This window comes from Ovis aries, chromosome 16 (assembly GCF_016772045.2).
Source record: "Ovis aries strain OAR_USU_Benz2616 breed Rambouillet chromosome 16, ARS-UI_Ramb_v3.0, whole genome shotgun sequence".
Classification (NCBI taxonomy): Eukaryota; Metazoa; Chordata; class Mammalia; order Artiodactyla; family Bovidae; genus Ovis; species Ovis aries.
In genome coordinates this window covers 37,156,238-37,183,992 of record NC_056069.1, presented here as the reverse complement: position 1 = coordinate 37,183,992, position 27,755 = coordinate 37,156,238, and the positions used below count along the sequence as shown (strand labels likewise).

The 27,755-nt window shown below is 35.3% G+C and overlaps 1 protein-coding gene across 8 annotated transcripts in view; it reads right to left on the bottom strand.

Moving 5' to 3' along the window:
• NUP155 (nucleoporin 155) overlaps window positions 1-27,755 on the bottom strand; it is a 54,994-nt gene that overhangs the window by 6,278 nt on the left and 20,961 nt on the right. For 7 of the 8 annotated variants that reach the window (XR_009596795.1, XR_009596794.1, XR_009596793.1 and 4 more), the window contains exons 13-33: window positions 26,856-27,026; window positions 25,152-25,262; window positions 23,887-23,981; window positions 23,084-23,172; window positions 22,338-22,400; window positions 21,678-21,825; window positions 20,570-20,636; window positions 19,497-19,612; window positions 17,641-17,738; window positions 15,382-15,512; window positions 12,055-12,246; window positions 11,268-11,406; window positions 10,939-11,074; window positions 9,875-10,028; window positions 9,563-9,667; window positions 8,778-8,932; window positions 5,731-5,860; window positions 4,477-4,590; window positions 3,676-3,796; window positions 2,925-3,035; window positions 36-172 (exon numbers count right to left, since the gene is read on the bottom strand). Coding sequence is in view for 5 of the 8 variants with exons in the window: in XM_042233844.2 (XP_042089778.1) it covers window positions 36-172; window positions 2,925-3,035; window positions 3,676-3,796; window positions 4,477-4,590; window positions 5,731-5,860; window positions 8,778-8,932; window positions 9,563-9,667; window positions 9,875-10,028; window positions 10,939-11,074; window positions 11,268-11,406; window positions 12,055-12,246; window positions 15,382-15,512; window positions 17,641-17,738; window positions 19,497-19,612; window positions 20,570-20,636; window positions 21,678-21,825; window positions 22,338-22,400; window positions 23,084-23,172; window positions 23,887-23,981; window positions 25,152-25,262; window positions 26,856-27,026 (2,583 nt within the window). In the remaining 3 variants the exon portion in view is untranslated. Of the gene's footprint in view, window positions 1-35; window positions 173-2,924; window positions 3,036-3,675; window positions 3,797-4,476; window positions 4,591-5,730; window positions 5,861-6,545; window positions 6,632-8,777; window positions 8,933-9,562; window positions 9,668-9,874; window positions 10,029-10,938; window positions 11,075-11,267; window positions 11,407-12,054; window positions 12,247-15,381; window positions 15,513-17,640; window positions 17,739-19,496; window positions 19,613-20,569; window positions 20,637-21,677; window positions 21,826-22,337; window positions 22,401-23,083; window positions 23,173-23,886; window positions 23,982-25,151; window positions 25,263-26,855; window positions 27,027-27,755 lie in introns of those variants that run through there. The other variant, XM_012097030.5, reaches the window with a different exon arrangement.

Below are 27,755 nucleotides of genomic sequence, written 5' to 3'. Positions count from 1 at the left end.
TTTATTTAACTCAATTATTTTAATATTTTCCTTACCCGTGACTTGAACAAGTGATCATATACTTCCAGTAGTCTAGGTAATGGCACTCCAATTTCGTTCATTGTCTGTATCACAAAACCCACATCCCAGTTCAAAGTACAAACTTGCTGCTCTAAGAACTGCACGATAAAATCTGGGGAGAGAGAAAGATCAGTTGGGATTGTTAACTCTACTTTTGCCCCAGTGTTACCAAGATATAATTGACATATAGCACTGTGTAAGTTTAAGGGGTAAATGTAATGATCTAAAACATACTGCAAAATGTCTTCCACGATAAAATTAGTTAACATGTCCTGCACCTGATATAATCACTAATTTTTGTTGTTCTAGATTTGTTAACCCTTGATACTAAAAAGTAGGTCTTATTCATAACTGAGCAGCTTCTAGAGGGAAATTTTTTAAAAAACAATTTTCAAAACGAATAATTCTTTGAATATAAAATAAGGCATATACCAAAACAGGCAAACCTATAGAGACAGAAAGATTAGTGGTTGGTTAAGGCTGAGGGTGGATATTTCTTTTTGATGAAAATGGTCTAAATTTAACTGTGACGGTTGCACAACTCTGCAAATATGCTAAAGCCATTCACTTACATACTTCAAAGCTATTAGGGAAAAAACTATTAGAGTGAATGTAGAAAACAGCAAAAGGTACAAGTGGAGAATTGAGACCATTGACAATCACACTTTTAGAGAAGGCCTGCTGATACTTTTTTTTTTTCTTTTAATTTATTCAATTATTCATTTATTTATTTCTTGGCTGTGTGGAGTATCAGTTGCGGCATGCAGGAACTTTGACCTTTGTTGTGGCATGAGAGATTTGTAGTTGCGTCATAAGGAATCTTTAGTTGTGGCATGTGGGATCTAGCTCCCCAATCAGAATCAAACCCAGGCCCCCTGCTCGGGGAGCATGGAATCTTAAACACCGGACCACCGGGGAAATCTCATGATAAGAGTTCCTTAATATCTGGAAACACTGGATCTTAACAGCTTTTCAGAAAAAGAAGGGCTGCTGTTATCTTGATTTTAGAAATATCAAATATAATATTCATAAGATTCTTCTTTATTTTGGTGACTCTAATTGTGGTCCCACTCTCACTTTTCACTACCTGTTACATCATAAATAAGCTCTTAACAGAAGCAATCACATTCATATTTATGGTATCTAAAATCTGAGACTGACCAATGTGAATAGCCATGGGCAAGAAGAATCACTGAAGACTGAACCTGCATCTCCCCTACAAGTTACCACACAGAGATTCTGGAGAGGTAATAGAAATTCTAAAGTCTCTTAATTTGTTCTAGCTTGAAGTTTCCTGTTTGCCTTTGACAGAGTGATAGAAAAAGGAAGTTCTCTTCTACTCTAAATTTTATTGGGCTAAACAATTAACAATCTTAAGTCAAAGAAGAAATACCCTCAAAAGGTACTGTGCACAATGTGGTCATTTTGCTATTAAAATTGTCAAGCTTCACACACTCATATAGTTGCTATTTTACCAATCAATGGAAACAGTGACAGACTTTATTTTGGGGGGCTCCAAAATCACTGCAGATGGTGACTGCAGCCATGAAATTAAAAGATGATTGCTCCTTGGAAGAAAAGCTATGACCAACCTAGACAGCATATTAAAAAAAAAGAGACATTACTTTGCCAACAAAGGCCCGTCTAGTCAAAGCTATGGTTTTTCCAGTAGTCATGTATGGATGTGAGACTAGGGACTATAAAGAAAGCTGAGCACTGAAGAATTGATGCTTTTGAACTGTGGTGTTGGAGAAGACTCTTGAGAGTCCCTTGGACTGCAAGGAGATCCAACCAGTCCATCCTAAAGGAAATCAGTCCTGAATATCCATTGGAAGGACTGATGCTGACGCTGAAACTCCAATACTTTGGCCACCAGATGTGAAGAAATGACTCATTTGAAAAGACCCTGATGCTGGGAAAGATTGAAGGCAGGACGAGAAGGGGACGACAGAGGATGAGATGGTTGGATGGCATCACCGACTCAATGGACATGAGTTTGAGCAAGCTCTGGGAGTTGGTGATGGACAGGTTAGTGTGGCGTGCTGCAGTCCATGGGGTCGCAAGGAGTCGGACACAACTGAGCAATTGAACTGAACTGAACCGAAATGGCATAGGCAGTTTTTAATATTGTACTTATAAGAAATAAGGGTATGATTATAACAGTTTTATTTCTTACCATGCCCAGGAATAAATCCTAAATCAGAGGAGACCTGTAAACAAGTCTGTATCTTCATATTTTAAAAACAATATAAGGTTATAAGTATCTTCATGTTTCTCAGCACTTTTTGAAAGCACAAAGTACTTATTTAACATTCTACTGTATGAATGTGTTTATGTTGAGTCTATTGTTTTATGACCGAAGAAGACTTTACCAGTTGGCAAATGGCTCATAATAGAGTTTCCTACCTTACAAATTTGGTTAAGAGATTCACAGAAATTACATTTTTAAAACAACTACTTGCTATTTTAAAGAAAAATATGTCCTCAATATATACAGGGAGCAGTTAAACCAATCACAGGTCATCAACACATGAAAACATCAGCTATTTTTCCCTTCTCTTCAAACTTTTATAGGGTTGCCAATAATATAACACTGTGGTCTGTTAGCACTATTTCAACATAGCTATGTAAACCTGGAAGGTCAAGCAAAGAAAGTTTCACATCCAAAACTATTCATCAACATATCCTACTATTCTTTGGAAGTGCTTCTTTCTGGAGAGATAGAATTAAACTGCAAAGCTGACAAATTGCAGCAACAAAATGGTTTTGCTCTAAAAACCATTATTTTTCCATGTCAATGAAGAACACCATGAAAACAGAGAGAAGACAAAAGCCCCATGACTGTAGCTGAAGTTATGGCTCACCGAGAGGAAAGAAGCGAGGCGTGCCGGCATATATCTTGCCCAGGAGCACAATCTTGAGACTAAGAGCATGCATCCTGTCTGGGGAGCTCAATGTCACACTTTCATTTAGTTCTATAAGAAAAAGACAAGTCATTAGAAACCCAAAGTGTTTTTTTTTTTAATTTTTGGCCTTGTGGCATGGGATCTAGTTCCCTGAAAGTGAAACTGTTAGTCACTCAGTCAAATCCTACTCTTTGTAGACCACATGGACTGTAGCCCACCAGGCTCCTCTGTCCATGGGATTTCCTAGGCAAGAATACTGGAGTGGGTTGCCATTTCCTTCTCCCCAAAGTGTTTTTAATGTGAAAAGTTTAAACTATTTTATTGTGTCTCAAGGGACAAAATACGATAGAGCTTGTCTGTATTCACATTAATATAATGAGCAGATTCTGTTTTTCTGTTAGTGTCTGACATACTTTCATCTTAGAAGGGGACTGGTTATGGCATTCTGAGCTAAGTATCTCAGAATTCCTTACTAAGCAGTGCAAACCATAAAAATCACAATCTTTTCTGAGGGTCCTCTCAAACATTCACTGGAATCCTTCTCTAGAGGATCACCCTCAACCATATCCAGGTACCTGTCACTTACCCTCTGCTTAGATATATACAATTTTCACGAGCCCTTAATATATGATCACTAACAGTGTACATTCGCTCTTCTACCAAGTCATTAAATAATGTGTAGCTGACAGACCTAGCTGTGAACACTTACCTTTTTCTATGATATCTTGCCAAAGTGTCTGCACCAGTATAGGGTCTGAATAACCAGCACAGTGAATTATTGCAAGTTTACATTCTGCAAGTTTAAATGGGTCAGCAAACTCCCCATAAAGCTGTAGGATAAAATGCCAACATCCATCAAGAGGTTAGTATTCAGAAATTAACAATAAAGAACCCCCTGAAAGTTAAAAGTAACCAAAGATGTTATCTAAAGTTCCTAAAATATGATATAAATATGTGATGGTGTGTAGGTTGTCATAATGCCAGATTAAGAATAGTTAAGACATTTAAACAAATTTCAATACGTGTGCCTTTTTTTTTTTTCCCTTGGCTAAGAGCAAGATGCCTCAGTGACACTTCTTTTAGAACTACTATTGTCCAAATTAAGGTTTGAAAAGATCATGGATATACTGACAAATCTAAGGGTGCTTCTGGGTACTCAGAGAAATGTCCAGTAATAATTGAAAAAGAAACTGTTCCAGAGGGTACTGAGTGGGAAAGGCTTGGCAAGTTGGGCAAATATAAATTATTTTTTCAAGACAAGAAACAGCCCATAAATTAGATGGCAGGAGTTTTAACAAAGCCCCATGTGAGGTTGATAGATTCTTGACAGAAAGTGGCCTGGAAAGAGAAACATGCTCTAAGGGTGAGGTAACATGGTGGTTTCAGCCCAGTGACATGCTCCCAAAGATGGCTCAATTGCTTTCTTAAACACAAAGGAAAATGCAAAAGAAACAAGGAATTTGTAGATAATAGCTGATTATCATAGGGATTTCATTTGCCTTTTCATTACCTTAGTTATGTCCATTAGTTCAGAATCCAGCTGAGAAATTGCATCCTGTACAGAAGAATGATGGGAATATTGCCTTTGTAGTGTCTCTTGTATCTGAAGTTGGATCCTGGCAACCTGGTTTGGGTAGAAAAAAGCAAATCTTAAGTTATTCATGATAAATCACCAGGTATTTGGAGAAATGACTCCTAGTATCTGACTTCAAGTTTGTTTGCTAAATAACAAACTTTTAAGTTGGTTAAAATAAAATAACAGCATAGTAAATAACTACAGTTAATGATATGTACTGCATATTTAGAAAGTTGCCTAGAGAGTAGATATTAATAAGTTCTCATCACAAGAAAAAAAAATTTTTTGTAATCATGTATGGTGACAAATGCTAACCAGACTTATTGTGATCATTTTACAATATACAGAAAAATTTAATCATTATGTTGTATACCTGAGCAACTGTTATATGTCAGTTCTACCTCAATAAAAAAAATGTATAAAGGCTTTTATCAGAACAGACTAGCAACCCTTCATTACAGCAAAGAGCATTACACAGGGACTGGGCTGTGCCTGAGAGCCTTTGCTGCCCACCAACACCAGTTTCTCCTATGATTACAGCCAGACAAAATGGCCAGAACTCTACTTCACAGCCTCCTTTGCATGGAGTCTGGCCCTAAGACTAAGTTCTCTTCAAACCAATGTGAACATAAGTATGCCACTTCAGGGCTTAGGTTTTTTAAGAGTGAATGTGCTTCTGACATGCTCTCTTCACATTTCTTCCCTCTGATCAAAAAAACAAACAAACAAAAAAACCACAAACTAAGTGGAAGAATGCCACATGTCAATCAGGAACACCAACTCTGGATTTTCGTGATTCAGGAATAAGCTTTTGTATATGGACCACTACATATACATTAGTGTGTCTCTTAGTAAAGGCTTTAGCCCACTCTACTTCATACATCTATTAATAATCTCTGGAATTAATGGTGAATGCAATATAATCTGCTTAGTGTTAGAAGAGTTAGAATAAACCTTTAGAAATGTCACAGAGAAAACTTTTAGATTATAGCAATGCCCTAGGATCCAAGTGCTGTATTGGTAAAATCTTTTATTTATATATAAATATGAAAATAAAGAAAGAAGGCAGAAGAGATTAAAATTAATACTGACTGCTACAGACCTACTATTTATTAGGAGAAGAAGAGAAGTGGACTAACACATGGCTAATAATCAGTGTGGATAGGCTTAAGTATTGTTAGCACTTACTTCCATTTTTTCTTCTAATTCATGAAGGAATTCACCATCTGCAGCTATTGATGAAATGGCAGTGGAACTTTTGGCACTAAGGATGGCACGAGCAATGTATTCTAGTCGCTGCTGAAGTGAAATTTCTGTGCTGGAGGCAGAAAATCCTTACTGTTATTTATGTGAATTCTTAAGGAGCCTATATATATATATATATATCAGTTATGATGTACTATTTTATACCAAATTAACATAAAAGGCCATTTGAAACTTGAAAAAGTAGAGGATTTCTAACAAAAGAGATTCACAATTTAAGTGAACACATAAAGAAATACTTATATCCAAAAAATTATCTTGTAAAACTTCAGTATATTAAAAGTTGGAACCTTCTAAAGTTAAAGAAAACTTTTTGTTATTCCTCATATTCTTCATTTCTCTACCTTAATGTGGCCAAACCCAAATTGATACCCAAAATGCAGAACACTTCTTAATTGAGAAGAAATTATATGCTCAGTTTTAAGGAAGCAAAAATTCTGAAAAAGTACAAAGACCGCAAAAATGTATTGTTGATTACTTGTAAAACGTGCAACAGGACAGTTAAACGTCGTGATAAAAGGAGAAGCTTCCTATCAGCATTGAAGAGCAATCCTAGCATTCTCACAAGCAAACTCAGCCTGAAGAACCCAGAAAGAAAGACCACTAAGTTCTGCAAACCTAAATCATGGTATATCTCGTCCAAAGGCAAGAAGAGCCCAACCCTGATCTTCAGAACACCTGCATCTGGACAGTCAACACCCATCTGGTCCTCAAAGAACGTGAGCGAAACAAAGACACACCTCTCAGCTAGAAGTGTTGCTTAGTCAGTGACTCTGGAAAGAATCCAAAGGTGAACTTTAGAAATTTCTCCTGTGTAAAGGATAAACTAGGGAAATAAAAAATGTTTAATGTAATTTCTGAAACTTAGAAAAACTGCCTTTACAAAAACTTGTATTTATTCTTAAAGTACATGGAGACTGGGGTCCAAGAACAAACTCTTCCTGGCATTCTTCAGTGTTTAATGGGGAAAAATACCTTGTTAGAATGAAAAACTGAAATGTGCCTCCCTCACAGGGTGATTATGAGGGTCAAAAATATATAAAAGGTCCTTGTGAGTAGTAAAGATATATATGGACAAAGAAAACAAAAGACTCTGTACCTTTGGGAGCCTTGTTTCATAAAGGCTTTATTTCCCCCCTCTCATTTCTTAAAAAAAAAAACCACTTGAAACAAACATTTTGCAAGTGGATAACATTTCCAAATTACTTAAAGTATAATATTCTACAGCTGCCAACTTATTTGGTACAGCTTACATATATAAAAAAAGAGTGCAGTGAGAAAGAGTAACATAATAGTTGGAAAAAGATTTTACTGTGGAAAGAGATGGATGCTAAGTTAAGAGCTATAGACTAGATGCACAGGGTCCTCATATGCAGGGGAAATTAGGTTGCATGCGTGTGTGAAGTAGAAATGGACAATGGGCACTGTTCTTAAAAGAGGATTTCTGAATATTTTATAACAAGAACGTAGTAATTGTGATAACAAGGAAAAAAGTCTAAAAATTCAAATGAAAAGACAATTAAGGGCCACTCTAATAGTGCAAGCAACGAGCAGCATGACCAAAATGACTTACAAAGATTTGTACAGTAATGGTACTTGGATGTACTAAGAGGAATGACGAGAGTAATCCAGAAATGAGATTCTGAAGGCCTGGATAAGGTCACAGTCCATATGTGCCTCTGAGGGCAGAAAATAATACGCACTCAAATACTGGATAAAGAAATGAATTACAGAACCTTAAAATAGAGCTATAGTGAATTAAATATTTAATAATGCTGTCATTTCATCTTAATTTTGTTTTTTGTTTTTTGTTTTTTGGTCAATTCTTAATTATACAAAAACTATGACTTGACCAAGGCCTTTACTCCGAAATACATTTTAGGTCTTTACTAGCTCAAATTCCTTTTCTTTCCTTTTATTAAACCAAAGACAAATTGAAGTCACTACAATATATGTTATTTTCTATATGTGAGGGGAATTTATGAAAATCAAGTGATTATTATGACCAAAGATGGCAAGAAGATAAAAAATGCTTTGGGCCCACACACGCAGTAATTACAACTGCATGAGTGCACACACAGACGCACACTCTCCCACTTGCTATCAGCCACATCTGGATGCCTGACGTAACCATTCTGATTAACATGGTTTAATCACAGCTTTGCCTCAAACACCTCCTCTTATGACCTTATGTTTTAAAAATAGCACCATATTCTTTTGGCAACATTTCAAAGGAAGAGGGTCAAATTAATAATCTTTCCAAAATTCTATTAAGTTGTCTTTATATAACAATCTAATTGGATATATCAATGCCTTCTGTAACAGAACTCTTAACACTCCGTAATATATATGCTGTGAGACCTTGTCAGGAGCTTAAACCAAGGGAAGAGTTGGGGAAATTGGTCTGGAATTTATTAAACATTTAAAATTATAAAGCCTTTGAGAAGCATTTTTTGTCTTTCAATTAATAATAGTAATGATTTGCTGTCAGTAGGAAAAGAATCTAAAGACATAGTTTAAAGAAAAAGGGTTTAGAAAATAGTTTGAATAGAGTCTGTTTAGTACGAGTTATTTGGTACCTTTACACATTATTAAAAATGAAACAAACAAAAAGAAAAAACTATAAACTTTAGGTAAATCCAGGGCTTCCCATGTGGTTCAAATGGTAAAGAATCTCTCTGCAATGCTGGAGACCTGGGTTCAATCTCTGGGTCAGGAAGATCCCCTGGAGAAGGGCATGGCAACCCACTCCAGTATTCTTGCCTGGAGAATCGCCATGGACAGAGGAGCCTGGCGGGCTACAGTCCATGGAGTCACAAACAAGCAGAAATGACTGAGCGACCAACACTTTCACTTTAGGTAAATCCAAGTAAACTCATAAAAATTCTATATACGTGTAACCTGAATAAAGTTTTTAACTAGATATGGTCCAGTTATCAATTACTCATCACCATGAGAATGGGAGGCCATACCTATGCATGTCAGCCAGTTTGGACAGGACACGAGCTGCACTGCTGAAACTTCTGTTCTTCTCGTAATACCTCCAGAGCAGATCCATATAACGAACTTTGTTTTGATCAACTTTGGTCATTCGTACTAGATGGGGCTCCAGAAATGGAGAAGCAATCTGGAAATTGTACAGTTGTTCAGAAACATTTTCTGACCTCTCACTTGCTCCTTACATAATAAATATATCATCATTTTATAGGTATGCCTTGTTTTATGAATACATAAGCAATATTATAATCCAGTAACAGATAAGAAAGGGGCAATTTTTCTCATTATAAATTATCAAAGAATTGCTATGCCGGTTGTATTATGTTGATAAAAATAATTTATTACAATCCAATTGGAAATCTTTTAATAAACTTTGAGAACACAGTTACTGATTTCTAGCCTCTGAGCTCAAAGACATCCTTGCCACAATCTGTTGCCATTTTACAGAGTGAGGAACACTGACATTTAGGGTAGTGAAAGGACATTTATGAAGCAGCTTAATGGCAGAGTTAAGACAAAGTTCAGGTCTCCGAATTCATAATCCATTGATTCTCATGCCACAATATAAACAATCCCAATCAGCTTCTAAATAACAAGAAAATGAGAGCAACAGGATACCATACTAGAAAAAAGTATTACATTACTTGGCTTTTCACTCATACCTAATGGTTGGTATTTCCTGATAACCATATATACTAACCCACTCAGTTAATGCTACTTAAAAATATAAATTCACACTATTGGTATAAAAAATATTTACCTGTAGCAGTTTATCTGCAAGGTCTGCCTGTATTAGCCAGTTATAAAGGGCAATACTAAAGAGCTCATCTTTGGATCGCTGAGACAATTTAAGCATTTGTTCAAACTAAAAAAACAAAACAGTAAAAATTAGCACAGTTAAACACTTGACCTGACCTTCAGCCTTTTAAACCTCTAGCAAGAAATCAAGAATCTTTAAATGGTAAGTTCTGAGAGCTATCACCTTTCCCTAGATGATTATACCACCGCCACCACCGTGCAGAACTTCTAAATGCAGAGCATTTTCAGAATGAAAATACACTGTGTCCCTTACATGATGTCCTGCTTCTTCATTACTCAGCATGTTGGGATCAGATGACAACACCGGAGGCCCGGGCTTCTTGGGGACGCTGGGAGACTGAGGTGCGGCCTTACTTTGATTTACCAGTTCCTGAAGTGTATCCGTAATACACTTGTAACTGTTTAATCTGAAAAAGCATGAAAGAGGAACGGTTACATGATTTAGTTAGCAACTGGTTAACAATCGAAATATAAACTGAAGGTAATTTTGAATACACACACAATTTGGTATTAAAAATAATACAAATCATACACTTTTCCTATAGGTTTGAGAAGCATTTGTTTAGAAGGGTGAACTCATAAAAACGAAACACATGTCTTAGATCGGTTATTTATTTCCTTTATGAATATCCATTGTTTTTTAGCAGTCTCTAAACACTTAAAAATCATCCTTTAAAACACTAAAACAAAACAAAACAATTAATCTTCATTTAGAACCAGACACTGAGGGCTGGATGGGTGAGGCAGCACTTTTGTTTCCAAGTATTTTATCGCATTTAAAACTGACATTAACGTGTATACACTGCTATATTCAAAACAGATAACCAACAAGGACGTACTGTATAGTACTTGGAACTCTACTCAGTGTTGTGTGCCAGCCTGGATGGAAGTGGGGTTTGGGGCAGGGAAGGATACGTGTATATGTATAGCTCAGTCCCTTCGCTGTTCACCTGAAACTACCACACTATTGTTAATCAGCTATATCCCAATGCAAAATAAAGTTTGAAGTTTGGGAAAAAAAAAAACAAACAAACCCAGAAACAAAAAACTGACAGTAATACAATTTCAGAAAAACCACAAAGGTAGTTCAAAATATTTCTTAAGAATTCCCACCAGACTATAATTTTATCCCTAGGCAAAGAATTAGAATATTGATTCACATCTTTGATAAAATGGGCATTTTTTAGGAAAAGCTTAATTCAATTTTATAAGGGTTGTACTTGAAACATTATCTTCCTAACACTACCAGTCAAACTTTTCACAAAGAAAAGTCCTATATCCATAAAGTTGAGACTCTGCTAAGGTGATAAAACTCACCTTTCCTGGAAAGCCTGAAGTCCTACGATGTCCTCTTCTGGTTCTCCATGTTTATAGAAATGAAGTCCAAGACCCTGAGGATCTTTTTTTTCTGCAGCAGTAAGAGAGAGCTCCACCACACCCTCATAAAAACGCACTAATGGGAAAGAGTTAAGGCATATTATTAAGTGGATACATATTTCCTTAGCTGGCTTATAGAAGCTGGTACAGTCATCACATACTAAGACACAAGAAATTTATTTTGTATGTCTTATCACTTGGGCCACTGAAAATTGAAGGAAGATTTGCCTCTGAGTTGAGCAGAAGGTATGAAACATTTCATTTCTCACCTTGCCTATACTGAGCACAAACACTGGATAGGTCCACCTGATTGCTGATTTTCTGATACTCCTTTAAGGATTCTCTTAACATTCTTTCCTTTTCAATCTTATTTTGAACTTGTCGGGAATGCTGGAGAAGCTCATTTGCCTGGAAGTAGAGATGATAAGACCTTAGAAAGATATGAAATCAAGCACACAGATGATGCTGTCAATACAGGTTTTAGTTTATGTCTAAATTTACATCTGGTTTATGACCATCAAAGATAAAAACAACTCTGCAAACTTACTTCTTCTTAATTTTAGGCAGAAAAGTTTTTGACCAAAATATCCTAGCTATTCTTAATTCCTCTCTCAAATATGTTAAGTAAGACAGCTTTTGATTGGTAAATCTCTTGCCTAGTAAATACATTATTGGTCAGCAGGCAGTCCGGGAAACACTGATTTAAGGTTTTTTCACCTGTAGGAAAGGATCAATAAAAATTGCCCAATTAACTCTAATTTATTATACACAAGTTTTAGTGATTAAAAAAAAATTTAAAGAAAGGCATATTTAACCATTTTTTCTGTATGGTTTAGAAATACTATCAAAGATTCTTTATGAAAAATTTATATATGTACTTTAATAAATAATATATTCCAACTTCCTTCTTACACAGAGGAGAATTCTGAGGTCATGTAAGGCTAAGAGACCTACCCCCAGGTCATATGTCAAGAAAAAAAGAGAATTTCTGGTTACAGTACCACTGTGCTCTTAGCACACTGCAAAAAACACCAAACAGGTAAGACAGCATCATACCTTAGAACAAACTGCATCATCAGTGCTATAAAGAAGTGGGCAGATATCCTGTAAGTGTAAACTAATGCCATCAACAGCAGCATTATCTCTGATGTAACAGTTGATTAGAGAAGCAATTAGTGCTCCAGTCAGTTCCTTGTCCCTGATTACCAGGTCTTTAAAGGTGGTGATTTTCAACTGTTCTTGAAATTCCTAGGAGTATAAGAGAAAATTTTTTCTTTGATCAAAAATATAGGAATATCGTATTTCTGCACAGAATGAAATTTATCCAATAATTTAAAATAATTAAAACATTAATAGCCTCTATAATTTTAAAAAATAAAATATACTGAAGTATAAAAATAATAAAATTTTACAAATTTTCATAGATCATAGAGAACTGGAAAAGAACCCATAGTATGCCTATTCCAAATCTCTCACTTTACAAACAGAAAGCAAAGCCCAAGTAAGAGCCAAAACTGGAGGCAGGCCTCCTGACTTTAGTTGTAACTAGGAAAAAACAATCAATTATCTACATTAAAAAATCTCTGGCTTACATTTATCTATCCAAAATAATGTGTCTCCTGCTTGCTCAGTGGTGTCCATCTCTTTGCAACTATAGCCTGCCAGGCTCCTCTGTCGTGGGACTGCTCAGGCAAGAAGACTGGAGTGGGTTGCCATTTCCTACTCCCAGGGATCTTCCCAACCCTGGGATCAAACCTGTGTGTCCTGTATTGCAGGTGGAGTCTTTACCACTGAACCATCAGGAAAGCCAAAATAATATTCAACTTCTAATAGTCAAGGACTTCTAACTCTGGAGTTTGATCTCATTTTGAACAAATCAGGTTACTAAAATGGAGTTCTAAAGTATTGAGGTGATTAATATACCACAGTAACATTCGGTTTAGTGATTTGACTACTATCTTTCCCTAAATTTCAGCAAATACACAATCAATGCTCAATTTCTTGATTTATATTTAATTTGCATTCCATGAGCATGTTGGGAAGAAAGCTTTGAAGATAGATCACAAAAAAAATAATATGCAGGCTAAAAGTTGATCTAGATTATGCTTACCAGCCAATAAAACTAGAAATGATTATTCTAGCTGTCATGGAAAAGAAAACAGCTTTCATAATTAAGCATAGTCATTTGAATCTTTAAAAAGATAACAGAAAATACATCTTTAAAAGGAACAAAACAACTCACTGGACAGTACTGGAAAGAACACAAAGATTGTCTTTTAACTTTGAAAACTGATACTTAAAAGTCAAGAATCAAAACATTTTTGGGTAACCAAATAGCCCTAGAGGATAAGGAATAGAACTACAGTTAATAAATAGGGAAGAAACCACAGACTTAGAAAATTACCACTCTGTAATAATAAATGAAATAACTGATTCAGGTAATGATTATCAATTGATGTGATGAAAGCTTGACGAAAGTTCGATGAAGAATTTCACAACAGCAGGACTCGACTTAACTTTTGAATCCAATAATCAACGTTAATATGACTAAAAGTGGGATAATCAAATCTTTTATGTCTCCTAATAAATTAATCAATACATTAGCTAATAATAAACATAATAAATGATTATCTATGAAGTATTCTATTCTTTCTCAAATAAATGGACCTGAACTTATCAAGCTTCTATAGACTTGATTTCCATTTCACAGAAAATGCAAGAAACAGGCAGACAAGTTCACTACAAGTATACAAATTCGCTACAATGCAATTGCACAGAGAGAGAGAGAGAGAGAGAGAGAGAACAAACTACTCTAGACTGAGACTAAAGAGAAATAACAACCAAATGCAATGAGTGAATCAACTGTTCAGATTCTGATTAGAATAAACCAATCTTACAAAAAGATATTTTTAAGACAGTAATTTCACTATTTCAGATGCTACCAAAGAATTGATAATATTGCTAAATGTAATAATGAAATTGGTGTTCAAGAAAATGGCCACCTTTTTGAAGGAATACATACTAAAATATATAGAAATGAAAAAACATGATGTCAGAGATCTACTTTAAAATAAAATAATTCAGTAAAAAAGAAAATAAGGGGATAGATTAAGCAAAAGGGGTAAAATGAAAATGCTGAATACAAATGAATTGTGTATTTAAAAATATCTTTAGTAAAGTAAGATTTCATCCACAATCACAAACTTGTGGTTTTGACAGTGAATCTCTCATGTTATCAGGGTGGCTCAGACAGTAAAGAATCTGCCTGCAATGTGGGAGACAGGGGGATTAATTGTTGTATTTTCTCTACTTTGTGTATGTTTAGAAATGCTCAGAATGAAATTGACAGGTAGGAATAAATTTTCCTTAAACCACCTAACATTGAGATAAATGCAAATTACCTTTATCCTTAATAAGGATACCATGAGGGCAGTAAGAGCAGCATGGACCATTCTTTTCCCATAGTGGTGAACATCTCTCTTTAAAGTAGGAACGTTTAAACTACATTACTGGATTCCTTGAGATAACATTCAAAAAGTCTGCATATGTGTCGGTATGCATTCTTTGAAGGTGGGGAGAGACAGTTTTGATCTGATTCCCACAGGGATCTGATCCCTATGGGATCTGATAAATAAAGGTTACAATTTACTGTTGGAAAAATATCTTTGGTAAAGTAAGATTTCATCCACATATCACAAACTTCTGGTTTTGACAATGAATCCCTCAAGTTATCAGAGTGGCTCAGACAGTAAAGAATTTGCCTGCAATGTGGGAGACCCAGGTTTGATTCGGAGAAGGCAATGGAACCCCACTCCAGTACTCTTGCCTGGAAAATCCCATGGATGGAGGAGCCTGGTAGGCTGCAGTCCATGGGTTTGCTAAGAGTCAGACACGAATGAGCGACTTCACTTTAACTTTTCATTTTCATGCATTGGAGAAGGAAATGGCAACCCACTCCAGTGTTCTTGCCTGGAGAATCCCAGGGACGGGGGAGCCTGGTGGGCTGCCGCCTATGGGATTGTACAGAGTTGGACATGACTGAAGCGACTTAGCAGCAGCAGCAGGTTTGATTCTTGCATCAGGAAGATCCCCTGGAGAAGGGAATGGCAGTCTACTCAAGTATTCTTGCCTGGAGAATTCCATGGACAGAGGAGCCTGGCAGGCTACAGTCTGTGGGCTTGCCAAGAGTTAGACATGACTAAGAGAATCTCAGTCTTCAAGTTATCATGCTTTACTGCAGTTTTCTCATTACATACTAATTTATCATAACCTAAATGCTTCCCCGAAGACTCTCTCCTGAATCTAAGTGCATGATTAAAGCTTACTCAAAACAAGTTAACCACAATATTAATAGTATGATTTTAAGGAAGAAACATTTCCTACCTTCTGAAGTTCTCCTACGATAACAGTGAATTGATGTTCACAAAGAAGTTTCCATAAAGCCAGAGCCTGGTATGATTTTCGAACCAACTGCTGGATTGCCTGAAGTGAAATCTTTTCACTCAGTTGAGCCTCTAATTACAAAACACAACTAATGAAGTTTGCAAAATGACAGGTTAGGTTTTATTGCAAGTAAGACAACACTTCATCTCAAATAAAGACAACCCTAGTTAAGGGGGAGATCCTTATCGTTCTCCTTCTGCCGATCCCAGGGAATGACAATCATGAGTGTTGAATTCATGGCTTTATCCTCTCACTATATGTAAGTGCTTCTCTGCGTGTACATATATAAATAGTAAAAATGTTGCCGTTTTGGACAACTTACACCATTGTTTTTCTCTGCTCAGTTATATTTTTACAGGCTACTCATATTGATAAGTCCAGTGCATTTAATTGCTGAGTATTCCACCATGTAAATTTTACCACAATTAGGTCCTTGTTCCACCTGAAGGACATTTCTATTGTTGCCAATGTTTTGCTACTAAAACAGTAATGCTATAAATATCCTTAAAAAACGTCTCCTTGAAAACACAGTCAGGTTTTGATGGGACTGCTTTTCATATTAAGATGTACCAGAGAATCATGAAAAAAAATTAAAAATAGAAATCATGAAATCAATTCAGTCAGTCATGATAGTTTTTTTCCCCCTCCCCCTTAAAAAAGGAAATAGAATGAAAAAGGGGGAAAAAAATAGAGTACAAAATAGTTTTGCTGCTGCTGAGTCGCTTCAGTCGTGTCTCACTCTGTGCGACCCCATGGACTGCAGCACACCAGGCTCCGCCGTCCCTGGGATTCTCCAGGCAAGAACACTGGAGTGGGTTGCCATTTCCTTCTCCAATGCATAAAAGTGGAAAGTGAAAGTGAAGTTGCTCAGTCCTGTCCGACTCCTAGCGACCCCATGGAGCCCACTAGGCTCCTCCGTCCGCCTTCTTCCACAAAATAGTTTTAGTTGTTGCTTAAAATTGTGTTCAGTTGTGTGTGTATGCTTTTAAACATCTGGATCATAATGTAAAAATTATTTCTTACTGTGAGGAAAAAAGTCTGATAAAGACTACTCCTGCATATATACTAAGAAGTGAAACTGCTGGCTTTGAATACATACACATTTTTAGCTTTTACTACGCATGATCAAATTGCTCACCGAAGTGGTTATTTCAGTGTATACTGCCAGCAATTTGAATGCTCCTCTTTGTAAAAATCCTTACTATTGCTTGTATTTTATCAAGCTTACCTGAAAAGAAGTACTAAAAAAGAATTTGCAAATACTGAACAGAAAACTGGATCTGGCAGGAAGGAAAGAAAGTACGTTGGGACAAAAGTAAATGGCTGGGTCTTAACTGGTAAAGTTCTATCCGCCAGAATAACTGGCTCAAGCAACACAAGGCAAAGAACTTAAAAAAAAAAAATAATTAAATGGCAGACAAAACTTAAACAATATTTTATTACTATTCCAAGTCACATCTGGAATAATTAATGGTTACAAGAACTTTTCAGTTCCTTTGCTCCTTCCTTAGTTGTTACTTTTTATAACTGATTAAAAAAAACACAAAAACCCTAACACTTGATTCATATTGTAAGTGCTGTAAGAAATACAGCTGTAAGAAATACTTCACACACATAACGATAGAAATTTTAAAAAAGAAAAAGAAAAATTACTGGTGATAATGTGGAGAAAACTGGAATACTGTGTGTACTAGTGGTATAAATGTACAATGGTACAGTTGTTATGAAAAAGTTATGGTGGTTACTCAAAAAATTAAAAATACAACTACACATAATCCAGCAACTACAATTCTGGATACATAAGAAAATAATTGAAAGTAGGAACTCAAATTTCTATTTGTATATCATATTCATAGCAGAATTATAAAAATACCCCAAAGGGTGAAGGCAACCTAATTAGGATCCCACAAGCCATGTTGTGTGGCCAAAAAAATAAATTAATTAAAAAGTTAAAAAAAAAAAAAGGTACATATCATGTTTTCTGGTGCAAGAAAGGAAAAAAAAATTATGAACTGACAGTTATGGAAATACAAGATGTCCATATTATACTTATGCAAATAACACCAATATTATTTTAATAAAAATACTCATTAACACAAATGACCTTATCAAGGGATGCCCACTATTTTCTATTCACCTAATAAAACTCTTTACTCAGGTCATCAACATTCAACTGATCAATCAGAAGCAATAATTTACCATGCAACTTCCTCTGCAGCTCCTGTTGCATCTGCTGAGTATTTCCATTTTCAGGACGCATGAATCCTATCAGCCTCTGCTGTACTTTGGCAGCAGTACTGAAACAAAAATTCCAGAAAATATATTAAAAGGGTTGTGCAACTATTACCATCACCTAATTTTAAAGCATTTTTACCCACTTTCCATTTGCAGTCAATTCTTTTTTTTAAAAATATATATTTACTTATTTTAATTGGAGGCTAATTACTTTACAGTGCTGCTGCTGCTGCTAAGTCGCTTCAGTCATGTCCAATTCTGTGTGACCCCATAGACGGCAGCCCACCAGGGTCCTCCGTCCCTGGGATTCTCCAGGCAAGAACAATGGAGTGGGTTGCCATTTCCTTCTCCAATGCATGCAAGTGAAAAGTGAAAGTGAAGTCGCTCAGTCGTGTCCGACTTCGAGACCCCATGGACTGCAGCCTACCAGGCTCCTCCATCCATGGGATTTTCCAGGCAAGAGTACTGGAGTGGGTTGCCGTTGCCTTCTCCGTACTTTACAATATGTTGTTCAAAATTATAAATAGCATTATACTATTAATAGCTTGACTATAATGCAACACCGTGTGGCCAGTACACGTGGCCCCCAATGCAGGAGACATAAGAGATGTGCATTTGATCCCTGGGACAGGAAGATCCCTTGGAGGAGGGCACTGTCACTTCTAATTAATTCACTGGGGGAGTGATGTGAAGTTTTTACAAGTTTATATCACTTTTAAAACAACAAAAAATGTTCATCCTAAATGTGTGTCCACACAAAAACTTCTACAGGAAAGTTCGTCTCAGCATTATTCATAATAGTCAAAAAGCTGAAACATCCAACACTGTAAATCAACTACACTTCGAAAAACAAAAAAATTTTTTAAAAAGATAAAAGCTGAAATAAGTTTAATGTGCATCAAATGATAAACTGAAAAACAAAACCAAGTACTAACACACACTACATGTGACAATATTACACTAAGAGAAAGAACCCAAAACAAAAGGTCACATATTGTATATTTTCATTTACATAAAAGATCCAAAATATGGCAGGTCCACAGAGGCAGAGAAGACTAGTATTTGTAGGAATTAGGGGAAGGGCAACTGTGGAGTTCCATGGACTCCACATGTTTGTGCACCATGAGATTGATATAGTGAAACTCAAATATCCAAGTGAAAAAAGTGAAAGTAAAAGTTGCTCAGTGGTGTCCAACTCGTTGTGACCCAACAGTCTGTCCAAGGAATTCTGCAGGCAGTAGAGGAGTGGGTTGTCATTCCCTTCTCCAGGGGATCTTCCCAACCCAGGGATTAAACCCAGGTCTCCTGTATTGCAGGCAGATTCTTTTACTTGGTGGTGGCACCTTTGGAAGGTAATTAGGTCCGGGTGAGGTCATGAGGGTGTAGCCCCATGATGAGACTGATACCCTTATAAGAAGAAAGCAGAGAACTTTGGGTCTGGTTCTCTCTCTGCCACGTAAGACACAGAAAGAAAGCAGCTGTCTGCAAACTAGGAAGAACGTCCTCACCGGAACTTAACCATGCTGACACTCTATCTCAGACTTCCAGCCTCCAGAACTATAAAAAATAAACATTTGTCATCTATGGCAGTTTATGGTATTTTTGTTACTTCAGCTTGTTATTAAGATAGGGAATGACTGCTAATGGGTATAAGGTTTCTTTTTGGTGTGATATAGCTATTCTGGAATTAGATAATGGTGATGAAATTTTAACTTTATGAATATACTAAAAACCATGAAACTTTTTTAAAAGGACAAATTTTATAATAAGTAAATTAAATCTCAGGGACAACAAGGGAAATAAATATTACTTATTCTTACTTTGGATTTCCTAATGGTCCTCCAGTAAATTGGGAGTTTCTGTCTAGAAATTCTTGTAAGCCTTTCAGTTCTAGTAGCACTGACTCCAGCAGCTGGGAGGGAACACTACTTTCAATCTGAAAAAGAAATATTTTCAAAAATGTAAAAACAATGAAAAAGAATATCCATAAAAAAACATATACTCTATATACCCATAAATGAATACAGAATTTTAATTCTGAGGTACCCTATCTTCACAAATAGAAAAGTTATTCCTTGTATTAATTTATACTTGGTGACCAAAATAAAGGGCTAGACACCCACATTCTACCCTAGCTACTTTGGTTAATCAGGTATAATTTACAGACAGTAAAACGGTGTACACTTTGATAGCTTTTCACATCTTAAGAGTCACCACCCAGACCACAATACTGAATATTTCCAACACCCAACAAAGTTCTCTATTGCCCTTTTCTAGTCATTAGTGCCTGTTCAAAATTCACATAAACGGAATCATGTATTAAGTAAATACACTCTGATTTTTAGAAATGTGAATTTTAAGAGTATCACAGCTAAAAATATATTTTATATCTTTACGCTGGAAAAAGAAAAAAGCTTAAAATAAGTTGCACACATACTTCATATTAAAAAATTTTTATTACTTGAATTTATGATAATACAAATTTCTGTTTCTTAAAGCACTCTGGAAAGTATGCCAGTGCATGGAATTTAGTGCTATGTTCATGGAGTTTGGAGGCATATAAGCAAAATATTCAGTAATTTTGAGCAATATTAACTATCAAGACTGACTCTATTTAGCCCTCATAACAATGTTACAAGAAGATACATTCTCATTTTACTTTAAGTTATCAGGCTCTGAATGTTAAATTTACTCATCAGTGAACAAGTGACAGAGCTTGAGATGTAATTCAGGGGGTGAACAGTTTACTGAACACATACACAAACACATACATGGAGGAATAATCATTGCATGCTGTTTACAGCATTAAGAAATATGAAACAATCTACTTATCCACTGAAAATATAAACTGGTTACATAGAGATGATGGAATACTATTACGCAACACACTTACTGCAGTGATCTCTCTGTTGCCACTCTTAAATACTCTCTCCACAACTAAACTGGCATCCCATATGTTTCTGGAAAAAAAAAAATGTTTTAATGATTGTGCTGTAGATGAATAAAAACATTACAATATGTAGTAAATCCTTTTGCTGTGTGTTTATTTAGTTTTTAAAGTGTGGCAATGACTTCATTTAACATTGTACTAAGTTATCTGAAAGGATAAGAATAGCAACAAAGAAAAAAACAGGAAAACTTTCAAACTTGATGTCATTTCACATAATGAAATATTGCTGAGGAAAAATCAAAGACTCTGGGTAATAAGTTGTAAACGAGGAAGTTCTGAGTTATGAATTCTGCACTGTTTCACATTTTTAAGCAGAATGATTCATATGAAAGCATACGTCTCAAATTTACGAAAAACACACCAGACATGCTAATGACTTGGATACAGCAGAATGAGCGCAAAATGGCTGTGATTCTATACCTACTCCTGACACCCAGTCTCTTTACAATATGATTCTGATGCCTGCTTTATAACGAGGAGTCTATTTCCCATCTTTTGAAGCTGGGGTGGCTCAGAGATGTCCCCTTGACAAGTAAACGAGGTGAAATGATAGGCCAGTTCTGAGCCTAGGCATCAGGAGGCTCTGCAAGTTTCTACTGTCTCTCATGGAACCTTGCTACCACCAAATCAATGATCTTTGACTAGCCTGCTAGAGAATAAGAGAACAATCCAGCTGTCCCAGCTGAGGCCACTCTAGACCAACACACAAACACAACCCTGAACATGTGTCAGAGAGTTCTGAGTAGAGCTCTCTTCTACCTCAATGATGATGTCATATTATGGAGTGCTTTGTTATACTCCATGTTAATATACATAGCTATATTTTGAAGACACATATACATATGTGAAACATAGTAACAAAATATAATTTGATGGTTAGATAATAGAAAAGCTGAATGACAGAAAACCATCTTATTAATGGACAAGTGAGCTTAAACTGTAAGTAAAATTTAGTAGGAATAAACGATGTTCCAAATTTGAAGCTAAAAATGTTCAGCTGTACAAAATGGAACAAGGTGAGCAATAGTTAATTATTCTATAAAAAACTTACCCCATGATTCGAGAAAAGTAAATGCAAATACCATTGTGTTTTCCAGAGTACACAATCTCTGGTCCAGCCATACAACTCATACTTGTGGCCTGAGTTGCTGGGCTTCCCAAAGCACACACTGGAGTAGACACGGCAGGCGGGTGAACACCTTGTACACATGTAAGAAAATCAAATCTCAAAATTTAACCATGAATATTCAGAATTCTCAAACACCCAAGTCAGTTGTACCTGAGCCCAAAGGAAAAAAGTTACAAAAATACTGAAATAAACAGTAATTTAATTTGATTTTCCTTGACAAGAAGTGAGACTTAGACTTGCTTAGAAACTCCCAGGTTGGCTTTCAAGTGTGGCAATGCAGGATGAAAAGGAAAGCAAGCGTGCAATCACTGCATCTTAATGGTGGGAGTGAAACAGGTCAGTTAGGTTCAGTGCTGGTGATTAAATCCTGGTACTCACAAAGGGGGCTTTCTAGGTAGGCTAGGTAAAGGCATTCACAGCCGAATGCCAATGCTTGTTTAGATGCCACTTCTATTAAATTACATTATTTTCAGGGGAATAGGACAAGTTAATCTTCCCCACTCTAAGTGTTAAGAATAATAATTCATTATGATGGCTCCAAAAAGAATAGTAATAGCATCCTAAAACAGAGAAAAGAGGTACCTTGAGATGGTGTCCCTAAGAAGGATGGATTTGGATACAGAGTACCACTAGGAACAGGAGAACCTGAAAAGAAAACAATATAAAGACTGATAAAATTATCTCCCAGTTTTTTGAATCTGATCAAAATCAGACACAGAAACTGTTTCTAAGTGTAAGAGTAAGGAGGGGCACCACTCTTAATATATTCAAGAATTAGGGACCCATTTCCTAGCAATTTTCTAACAATTCCCACTTTGAAAAACACCAAGGAGGGAGTTTGTTATTAAATCACTTAACTTTTTCCTGTTGAATAAGTAACAAATGAGTTCTGTAAATATTACTGCTTACATCTTATTTTGTTTCCCAGTATACACTAAGGATTCACTATATATAATTCTAATTAGACATCTATAGGAGTATTCTCTAACAATCCAGTAGCAGAAAAGAAAACATAACAAAATTTTTTATCCATTAAAATATGTTACTATGTGTGCTCAGTGGTGTTTGACTCTTTGTGACCCATGGCCTGTAGCCCACCAGGCTCCTCTGTCCATGGTATTTTCCAGGCAAGGATTCTGGGGCAGGCTGCCGTTTCCCACTTAGAGGATCTTCCTGACCCAGAGATCAAGCTCACATCTCCTGTGTCTCCTGCCTTGGCATGCAGATTCTTTACCACCGAGCCACCTGGGAAGCCCTAAAATACGCTACAAAGCTTTAAAAATTCAAGCTCTGCTAGAAATAGTTTCATTTCAGCGTTTCATACTCACTAGTGTAGACAGGAGAGCCCAGGATGGGACCGACATTACTCGGAGTGGGGAGAGTGGTTGGAAATCTCATCTGTGCTTCACCACCGTACCTATTTTTATGACAACAGGGGCTGAGTTTATTCAGTGAAACTATCCATCTTAAAAGCTGGACTTGTTTCAAGTCCTGCTTAGCTTCAGGATAAATGCTTTAAACATTAGTGACTTCAATGCATCATGCAGACAGTGAAATACACACATAGATACCTAATAAAATACTTATTTAGTAAATGTTGACTTGAAACTGCTACCAAGAAGAATTATAAGGGACTCTGGCAATTTCTAAAAAAGGGTCTGTGAAGCATAGAATTTATTTAATGAGTGTACTATAATTCCCACACTAGAATTATGGTTAGACTACTTAAAAAATTCTTTAAAAAATTGCATTTAAAATTTATTCTTAGCTAAGTATTTTCCAAACAGTATCTCTGATACCCAGGTTTTCTTGATGTGATGCAGAATCTCTCGATGTAAATGATACACAGAGAGCAAAATTGGCATAGTCTTAGAGGAAGCAGAAAAGACAAATGAGATAGTAACTGAGGTAGAAAGAAGAGCAGACAAAAGAAGCTGGAGAAGAGAATCCAGAGAAAGGGTTACAATGCATAAATCATGCTCATTAAGATGTTCCAGATTTTGTCTTTTTGCAAATAAATTTTACTAACTTGCCTATATGGTCACTTAAATGTTTACTTGTAATGACCACATTAGCCAATGCATCCATTTAAAAAAAGTGGCCAAAAACAAGAGAAAAGGGACATACATACCTGAAGAAAGCTCGAGTAGCCCAAGCAGATACTTCTCTGTCACAGGCAGCAGTGGAACAAGCAAGAATAAGGCAAGTTGCACAAGCCTGGTCTTCCTGTAAAAAAAAATAATTATCTTCCCTTAGAATAAACATAAACATTTTGAATGAAGTTTTGTTTACTGCTGTATCCAGTGTTTAAATCTGTGTACAGAGCAAATACTTGATAAATATTTATTGAATGAATCAAAGCAGTGGGTATGAGAAAGGAGAAGTAAACACTATTGGTTTTAAAGTTTCTCATAGGCACCACTATTAAAGGATGTTCTCTTTATCTTTTTATCTAGATTCTATTTTAGTTTCTGGTTTAGTCACCTCCTTTTTTTCTCAAGGTGTTTTAATCTTTTAGAAAACAACAACAGCTAACATTTATTAAGTACCAGGCACTGTTTTAAGAGTTTAGAGCATATTAATCTCCATGTCACATATTACAATTTAATACATATTTTACACATGAGGAAATGGAAGCTCAGAGAACTCAAGTAATATACTCAGATGGTGGAGCTGGTTTGAATCTAGAGTGTGTATATTTAAATTTGATCTGATATTCCTGACTTTAAGCATTCACAGTATTACCTCATCATTTTTCATTATGGTTTTAAAATACTTAAGTACCCATCACTGTTACCGCAAACTTTTTCCTCATGTCATTAAGCAGAAAAAAAAAAAAAATTTAAGAAGTTATTTATCTGTAAATGTCTTATCCTTTATTTTACTTTTTAGAAAACTTTTAATTAATATTTTGTATTGTGGTATAGCCAATTAACAAAGTTGTGATAAACTCAGGTAAAGAACAAAGGTACTCAGCCATACATATACATGTATCCACTCTCCTCCAAACTCCCCTCCCACCCAGGCTGCCACATAACATTGAGCAGAGTTCCATATGCTATAATGCAGGTCCTTGTTGGTTAGCCATTTTATCCGTATTTATCTATAAATGTCTTGTCCTTTAATAAAAATACATTTGTCATATAATTTGACCATCACACTCTTACTAGTATATTTTAATGATAAGAATTTATCAACAGAATAAAAAATATGAGCATTTACCATAATAAACCTTATAGCATATTAATCCTATTCCCAAACACCAGTACATATATGATTAAAGCAAAGAAAGACTAGTATTAATCCCAGCATTTTGATCCTAACTTATATAAAATGTAGCTATCATTCTCATTGTTTAAAATATCATCACATTAAAAAAAAAATACAAATAATTACCTGATGTAATTTAAAGAATCTTTCAATTTCTTCTCCATCTCCACCCACATTACTCACAAGTAGATGCCTCAGTTGATCCACAGGTCTAAGTTTATGAAACATAAGACTCCCCTAAGAAGTTAAATAAAAGAGATGAATAATAGATTTACTAAGAATGGCTAGTAGCAACGGATCCTATGTTAAAAAAAAAGACAAAAACAAGAAAACTTCAAGAACAAAGTACATGGGTCAAAAAGATCATCTGATCTACATTTCAACTCCCAAGCCACCCTAGATCTATATATCCATATGGAAAACTTAAGAAGTGAAGCATTATAAATCTTTAGCTAATGCACAGTATTAATACATGAATAGTCAGATAAGTGGAACAAAGTAGAAAGTTCTGATATAAGCTCAAGTAAATACTTGAATTTAATATATAATAAAAGCTGCCCCTCAAATGAAGGATCAAAATTAGACTATCCATTAATCACAAAGGCACAAGTACATCCACTTCAGAAAACACTGAAGCTGAATCCATATTCATACCTAAACCAGGATAAATTCCAAACAGGACAAAATAAAACTATAACAGAATAGTACTAAAAGAAACTATGGGTGAATGATTTCATGAGCTTAGAGTGTGGAAGCTTTAAAAAAAAAACCAAAACTGTAGCAGAAATCCCCCAAAATAACAGAATATCTCAACTACTTATAAACCTATTCACATGGGGGAAAAAAAAAATCTCAATAAAGAAAATCAAATGACAAACCAGAAAAAATGTTTGAGCCTAAATCACAAAAAGTTCCCTTAAATATATAAAGAGTTTCTATAAATCAAAAAACAAACTTAATAGAGAAGTAGGTATAAAATCGGAACAAACAATTCACAGAAAAATAAACACTAGAAAAGACCGTCAACCTCACTCTTAATAAGATGGAGTACCGTACTTGTATAGGATGTAAGGAAATAGGCATTCAACAGTCACCGGTGGTGACTGTATACAGGGATGGGTGTATACATACATCAGTGTATACATACATCGGTGTATGTATGCAGGGAAACCAGAAACATCTTTCAAATTGATAAATACACATACTTTTTAATCCAGAAGATGTAATTCTATAGTTCTACTCATACATGTAAAATTATACACACACAAGTTTGTAGCATTATTTTTAACAGCAAATGATCCATTAACAGGGACCTAGTTAAATATGGTATATTCATAAAAAGGAATCTTTTAAATATAAAAAAGAATGAGAAAGTCCTAATATCAACATGGAAAGATGTCTAAAATGTATCTTTGAAACATAAAAAGCACATATGCTATTATTTGTCTATAAACATATTTGTATTGTTTGTATATCTATAACGTATCTCTGGAAAGATACAAACTCTGATGACATGGGAGTGTGTAAGGAGGGGACCCAAACCAGAAGGGAGATTTTATTGTGTATACCCCTTGGTTTACCACTGGAATCCTGTCAATGCATTACTACTCAAAAAATAAATACTAAAAAATGTTGTATACTACTTTATAAAGAGTGAGTTCTTTTTGTTGCATTTTTGGTATTTATAACTATTCCTTAAGAATATTTTAAGAGTAAACATTCCTAAGTGCTTAAGTAAATGACTCTATTAAGCAACTATTGTAGAATACTTTGACAAAAACATTAAATACGGCTTCTTTTTGTCTCTACCTTAAGAGGATATGCACATACCTGTGCTGAGAGGAGAACAAACTTCTTGGGAGGCAACATGTGCTGCTGTACAACAACTGGTGAGTCAGTTATTGGAATATGATCCTTATTTAAGGGTGTGATAATCTTATCTACTTTCAACTCATCTATTGCAGAAAGAGCCCAGGAATGACCATCAACACGAGTAGTCATCTATGTAGAAGAAATAAAGTTTTGTATACATATAATTAAAGTTACATAAAGCAAAATCTTCTAAAAAGGATACAGTCTTTGAGTAAATGTAGGATTTAATAATCTAACAATACATTAGGATGAATATTCTCAAAAGTCAGTATTTAATTTTTTAATACCTTTTATTTTGATTGAGCATCTTCTATGATAGTAAATAATCTTTACATACTAGAAGAAAACGGCAAATTTTTCTTAAGATAAACTACATATAGTATATACTATAACTACAATTTTTTCAATAACCAAAGACTATATACCTTCTACCTTCTTTCCAGGGTGAACTGATCTACACTTAGGTTCATTGCTCAAATTTCCTGACCCATGGTTTTGCTCTCTTCTGAAGTTATATTTGCTTTCTAAACTAAGATATTCTTTTTTAAAAAGTATCTTGGTCTTCTAAAATATTTTATTATAAAAAATTTAAAGCATCAATAAAATGTTGAAAGTACACTGTATGTCCATATGCCTGATACCCAGATTCAACAATTGATAGCATTTTGCCATATTTGGTTTCTTCTCTCTTTCTATATTTTTTGAATTACTGAACTATTTGAAAGTTATGACTATCATGTCACCACTAAATATTTATATATTTGCATGCATCTCTTAAAAATAAGGATGTCCTCTTACATAACCATAAAACTATTCCTACATGTAAGAATATTAACATTTCTCTAATACAATCTAATG